The sequence below is a fragment of the Apium graveolens genome, chromosome 2 (assembly GCF_009905375.1).
Source record: "Apium graveolens cultivar Ventura chromosome 2, ASM990537v1, whole genome shotgun sequence".
Classification (NCBI taxonomy): Eukaryota; Viridiplantae; Streptophyta; class Magnoliopsida; order Apiales; family Apiaceae; genus Apium; species Apium graveolens.
This window is the reverse complement of record NC_133648.1, coordinates 136,275,076-136,281,920: the sequence shown is the minus strand read 5'-3', so window position 1 is coordinate 136,281,920 and position 6,845 is coordinate 136,275,076. Positions and strand designations below refer to the sequence as shown.

Genomic DNA, 6,845 nt, shown 5'->3' with positions numbered 1-6,845 from the left:
TTGTCGAGCAAAGGCAAAGTCGCAACGATGTATTCTACTTAATTGTTCTATGTCTTTGAAACCTTGTTCATTAGCTTTTAGTTCGTTAAACATGTTACAAGACTTAGCCGAAGAGTTCCCAGCTAGCGTTCATCGTGATGCTTTTAGCCATTTTAGTAAGCTTAAGAAGAAAGAGTTCAGGCACATCAAACAAACATATAGCTTCCCTCGAGGGATGAAAGTACATATGGCTCGTGATAATGACCGAACTTGTCATTGGAGTATCACTCGCTTATGTGTATTCAGTAGCTCTATCCTTGCGGGACTAAGGTTCCCCGTCCATTCTTTTATCGTGGAGCTGCTTTCGGAGAAAAGAGCTTATCCTTTTTAACTCTTCCCGAATGCATGGGCTTTGATTATTGTGTTCATAGTGAGATGCCATCAGTTGGGAATTCCTTTAAGTACCACCATCTTCAGATTTATTTTATTGTTCAAGAGTTCTCCCTTGGTGAGGGATGGATGGGTTTAGATCGGTCATAGACCCGGAGTAGACAACATTGTTAACTTGCTCTCCCTTCTTGACTCTTATCACCGATGGAACAAGAAATTCTTTATTCTTGAACTAGAAGACGGTGACTGGGGAGATCTCTTTGTGCCTAGATTTGGCAATATAGTCAATCGTCTAGATCATATTTTGAAACTTACTATTCTCGAGTGTTATCCCCAAGGTGCTCTTATTAGTGATAAGGGACAGACTTACCTTCGACACGTTGTGACCGAGAGAGCGCTAGTCGAAGCTGGACTTGGCGGTCTTTCACTTGAGGGTATTTTAATTATTCATTATTCAATCTTGAACAAGTTTGTTCTTATACCAATGTTATTATTATTTTATATTAGTTGATGATGCCTTGGACACAGAGGCTGCTAAGAAGGGGATTAAGCCCACACGGAGAATGATCAATCAGGCTGTAAAGGAAGCAAGTCGTCTTCCTCCTAAGGTTCCCGCTTTCTTAGAGGAGTCTTCTGGAGGAAAGAAGAGGATCAAGGGTTCCGACGGTAACTGCAAGACTCCTTTTGAGCCGGCCTGGGGGATTTGTGGCCAAGACTCTATGATCGGGGGTCCAGAGCTCGTACTAAACTGGTCTAGGTGTGCTATCACTACTCCTAACCTGATCGAGTTTACCTCCCCGATAAGCTTCTGGAGGAGAATATGTTGGGAGCTCATTCCCTGTATAAGGTATTATAAATTAACTTAGCAAATTTGAAATTTTCTATTCTATTTTTGGGCTCTACTTAAGCTTACTCTAATTAGTTTAATTGGCTTCACTAACTCCTTAGTTCTTGCCCACTCTCTTTCAGGCCAATGATTACTTCAATGCCTTATCTCTCCAAGGGCGCAATCTGATGGGACAGAACATTGCCTTAGAGAAAGCTAAGAACAAGTGGGAGAGAGATTCCAATAAGTGATAGTCAGGGTGAATGGTTTCGAGCACATAAACACTACAAAAACGATGTAAAATTAAATTAAAACTAGAATAAAATCGAAACCATACGTATGATCCATGTGAAAATAGATATTTAATTCATAGTAAGAATAAAGAAGCTTTAAGAGTTCATTAATGGAGGATTAATGGAGTTCCAAACCTTGTTGAATCACCACGTATCCCGCTCTCGTGATCTACGGCCTACGGTATCCACACGAACGCTTTTCTTGAAGGATTGATGTGTACTAGCACCCAACAACTCCATCTCTACCTCTCTTCCTCTTTCTCCTTGAATGGCTAGGGTTTTGTAAACCATGTATCTATATATATAAATCAGCCCTCAAAGAGTTTATATAGAGAGAAGATTGAGTTTTCTAATTATAATGTAATTATAATTAATACTAATCTGAAATCCTAATTTAATATGTAATTAAGTCACTCTTAAATAATTAATAACTTATTTCAGAATTAGTTTAAGTAATTTCTCTATTTTATTCATTTAATTAATTAAATCATACTTAATTAATATCATAAATAAAAAAATTACTTATTCAATTTAAATTCATAATTTAAATCATTTCTCCTTCAAGTATTTTTTATGTGTGACCCTGTAGGATATTATTACGTTGGCAATAATTTTAATATCTCATATTAAAATTATAAACAATGAGCGGCATCCAGTAATATATCTTTGCTATCCAAGTAATAATAATTAAATTGGTGATTCGATTAAACCTTTCGTGAATAATGTACAATATAATTTAATCCCTTTAACCACATATTATATATTAAACTAGAGGCATGTAATGTGTCATCCTCATCATAGTATAATCCGTGTTTCCTTGATTAATGAGTAGACTATTGCATCAAATCAAAATTTGAGTGCGACCATGCATTTCATAGTCTAACTCATACAAGAGGCCAATAATATCACTCCTTAAATTAGGAGGGTTAAATGTTTTCTAGATCATTCATATTTCTCATACGATTCATAATATACCCGAAATACACTTTTATCATTACCCGGTCAAAGTTAACTTTTAATGTAATCAAATTACATTAATTCTCGTATAAAAATATAATGATTTCAAGTCTAAGGACCATTACATCATTATCACAATGAGAATTACTTATGACATAATAGACATGTAGAATCTCACATTGGGTCTGTCCAGCACCAAGTACATTTACATCTGCCTGTGTTTTTGACTTTAGTATCACTATACATATGATCAGTGAGATGTGTTCATCAGTCAACAAAAACGCCAGTCTTAATGCATTATTATTGTCCCTTAATAATAATAATACTTGACTAGGGACCTTTAGGAATATTGATACTATTTTGATAATCTCATTTCTAAGTCACGTACTTAGAGATATATATTTCACATCATATTTCAAGGAAATTTATTAATCTAACATTTATATCACAGTAAATTAAGACATAATAAATTATAAAGGGAATAATCGATATAACATAAACATTAATAATCCAACTTTCTTAAACTAAAATATTATAGTGTTTTATCTAGGGCACAAAGACTAACAAAGGGTTGTGCTGGCTGAGGACAGTAAAGCTGCGCTCCAAAAGCAGTATGATAATATTTCAAAGAGGAAGAAGATAGAGTGGGGGCGATGGTTAATATCTACTATTAGACAGATGATTTCCTTCAGCTGATGGATTAGCATGGTGATAAGATGCGTCTAGTGAACATGTCACTTGGATGGAATTCGGACATCACTAAGGTCCATGGTGTCTATCCCGATGTTTTTCAGCCATAAGAATTCCCTGGTCCTTGGGATTTATCTAACACTACTATAGCCGCTCAAGTGCTTAACTGAGGGCCTGTTGTGGCTCCTCAACACTCCGGCTCCAGTTTGAGCCGTTCTGGCTCCAAGGGGAAAGTGCCTGTTCGTGGAAAAGCCAAAGGGAAAGCTCCTGCTCGAGAAAGTCCTAATGGGAAGGCACCATCCAAAGGTCCCTTATATGGGAAGGTTCGCAAGCCCATTCAAGTAAAGAAGATTCATAATGAAGTTCCTCGTCTTCTTCTTCGGGGAGCTCTGATAGCGAGACCAGTGAAGATGAGGATAACAGAGAGGTCACCAAGATGGCGCAAAATGAGGATGAAGAAGAAATCTCCTCTGAGGAGTAACCTCCCAACCTTTCCTAGCCTTGATTGGCTCTTGTGGCTATGATTTAGAACTTATTTATTCATGCCATGTGTGGCCTTAAGATATTTTGAATTTGTTTCCTAATTATCCTTCGAGACTGACTTGCGATCCTTCGGGATCATCTATCGTTTATGCATTACTAGCTTGTTTATTTACTAGACTTTTATTTTTTATATTTTACCTTTCATTGCTTGCACTTATCCATTGCTCATACATAAATAATTGATAGACAAGATGATAAAAGAAACTTGCATGGATAGATAACATCCTGAAAAATGGGTTCAACCCTTACATAAAATATAAATAGTTTCATCAACTTTATTATTACGTGTACTACTAATAGAAACATAAGTTGCTTGTCCCAGACATGATAAACCCTTATGTTTGATGCACGCCAGGTTCGGAGGACCTCATCTCCGCCCAAAGTTTCCGACTTGTAGGATCGTCATCCTAGTGTCTTCTTGACCTTGTAAGGTCCTTCCAAATTTGAGGCCATCTTCCTTTTCTCGCCAACCCCTGATGCCTTGATTTTCCTCAAACCCATGTTGCCTTTTTGGAAAAACCTCTCTTTAACCCTCATATTGTAATAGAGGGAGTATCTGCGTTGATGTTCTGTATTACGGGCGTTGGCTTCATCTAGGACCTCGTCAATGAGGGTGAGGGTGAGCCTCATGCCTTCTTCATTGGTTTTTGGTTCATATGCTTCAACCCTCGGTGACCCGTGGATGATATCAAAGGGCATTACTGCCTCGGCTCTGTAGGACAACATGAATGAGGTAGCTTCAATTATAACTTTGTAAGTAGTACGATATGCCCAAAGTATACGTAGCAATTCGTCCACCCAAGTGTTTTTTGAGCATTCAAACCTCTTCTTGAGTCCATCATGGATGATTTGATTAGCAACTTCTGCTTGCCCATTTCTTTGGGGATGGGTAACTGAGGTGAATCGGAGTTCTATGTTGTTGTCGTTACAATAATCCTTGAATTCTTCATTGTCAAACTGTTGCCCATTATCCGTACCAATGATGTATGGGATTCCAAATGAACATATCACATTCTCCTAGAATAATTGAGAAATTTGCTTGGTGGTTGTCTTGGCCAGTGCCTTGGCCTCAATCCACTTAGTGAAGTAGTCAATGAAAACCATGATGAACTTCCTTTATCCCAATGTTATAGGAAAGGGACCTCGTATGTCCATTCCCCACATTACGAAGGGGATGGGGGAGCTAATGGATATAAGCCTCTTTAGGAGTTGTCGAACTATAGGAGTGTGCCTCTGCAATCTATCACACTTCTTCATATAAGCCTTTGCATCGGCTAACACTGTTGGCCAGTGGAACCCCAACCAGTTTATGTTATGAGCGAAGGCCTTCACTACTAGAATTTCGTCAATAGACATCGATTGTTCAACTGACCGATGTTAAAGATAGTTTAGACATCGAATAAATTTTAAGCGATGTTACTTCTTCTATTACACACCGGTTTACAAATTAATCATTGTCTATAGTTACCTTTCAAAAATGAGAAACGTTAGTTAGACATTTGCTTTTGATATAACCGATGTCTTCTTTTTAGACATCGGTTTGAGTCTCCAACCGTTGTCGATGGTTAACTTAAAAAAAACACGTAGAAATTTTCCCCCCTTATTTCCCAAATATCCCCTTAACCAAAAAAACCCGTTTCCCCCTTAGGACCAAATTCTTTTCCTGTCTCTCTCTCACTCTCACTCTCACTCTGCTCTCTCTCTCAGCTCACTCTAGTCTCTCTCTATTTTTTTTCTCTCTCTTTTTAATCTCTCTAGTTCTTTCTCTCTTTCTCTCTCTCCTTCTTCCATCTCTCTTGTTCTCTCTCTCTCTTACACATACACATACATACACACCATATCAGTTGATTGCAAGTACATAGGGTTTTAATAAAAACCCAAATTGAAGAACACCTTCAATTAATCAAAATCCATCTACAAGAAACCCTAATTTCTAAACAGGTTTGTTTGTTCAACTAGGTTTAATTTGTTCAATTAGGTTTGTTCATAATTTTCTATTTTTTTAGTTGTCTTAAATATGCATGTATATGTATCTACATAAATCTGTATTTTTTTAAACATAAATTAGGTTTGTGTTCTTGTGTACATATTAGTGATATTTGCATCATTTTTCTTTACTGGTTGATATCTTCCAATTTTTTTTCGTTTAAAGTCTTAAGTAATAGTATTAGTATTATATGTTTTTAAATTCGAATTTGTCCGCTTGCAGATTATCTCATCAAGTCTCGGAATTTGACAGTGCCTGTACATTTTACTTCAAGAAGGAGCTTAGAAATTCTTATTCGTTTGCTTTTTTTTATGATTACATCTGTCATATTTGCTTTGGGTTGTTATTTATGTATCAGATTAAGTATCACACCCCAACACAGACACTCTAAATAAAAGAGAACCATAATTATTACAAACTTATAAGTCCAAAGGACGATAATGATCTATTACAGCCCAACCAAAATGACAACAATCCCAAGATCTTTACAAGTTCAGAGTTTGGAACAGCCCTTCTAACTAATACCACGATTACATACTGGCGGATTCCGCCTAAACTATATATATTCTACCTGCGCCCTCAGATGATCTTCACCCTACCCAGCGATTGACTTATGGGCGGTCTGCTTGGTTCGAACCATGATTTCTAGCTGTAGAACCGGGTTAAACACAAGAAAATGAGCTACAACGCTCAGCAAGTACTAATCATTCTACTAAGCAAGACATTATCTCAAAATCACGAGCTCATAAATCAAGGGGGAATATGGATACTTGTGAGAATGACAATAAGAAACATGAAGTTATAATATGAAGACATGGTAAAATTATAGCAATTGAAACAGGGTATATGGAATCATGATATCGGGAAATATGCTATAGTATAAAGACATGGTAGAATTATAATAATCGAAACATGGCATACGCTGTCATGGCATCGGGCAATCATGTTATAATTATCAAATCATCAAAATCATTTTAGGAAGCTACGGATTACAGCCGTTGACCAGCCGCGAAGTAATCCCGAACCGCGATGGGTTCTCAAATATAATGGGATCCCTAGGCTATATGTGAGCCTATCAATAACGTGAAAAGGACTTGCATCTGGGTCCAATCTACTAAGATAAGAAAACATTTATTTTATTGATTTATAACATGGATGCCGGGGAAAGATTGGTTATCAA

The 6,845-nt window shown here is 37.0% G+C and overlaps 1 protein-coding gene across 1 annotated transcript; it reads right to left on the bottom strand.

The window, feature by feature from the left end:
- Nucleotides 1–4,080: 4,080 nt before the first annotated feature.
- On the bottom strand, nucleotides 4,081–5,034 carry LOC141693597 (uncharacterized). Its single transcript, XM_074498744.1, has 2 exons — nucleotides 4,846–5,034; nucleotides 4,081–4,695 (listed from the first exon to the last, which is right to left on the bottom strand). Exons 1-2 carry the CDS (start codon nucleotides 5,032–5,034, stop codon nucleotides 4,081–4,083), a joined length of 804 nt encoding a protein of 267 aa, XP_074354845.1.
- Nucleotides 5,035–6,845: the final 1,811 nt, after the last annotated feature.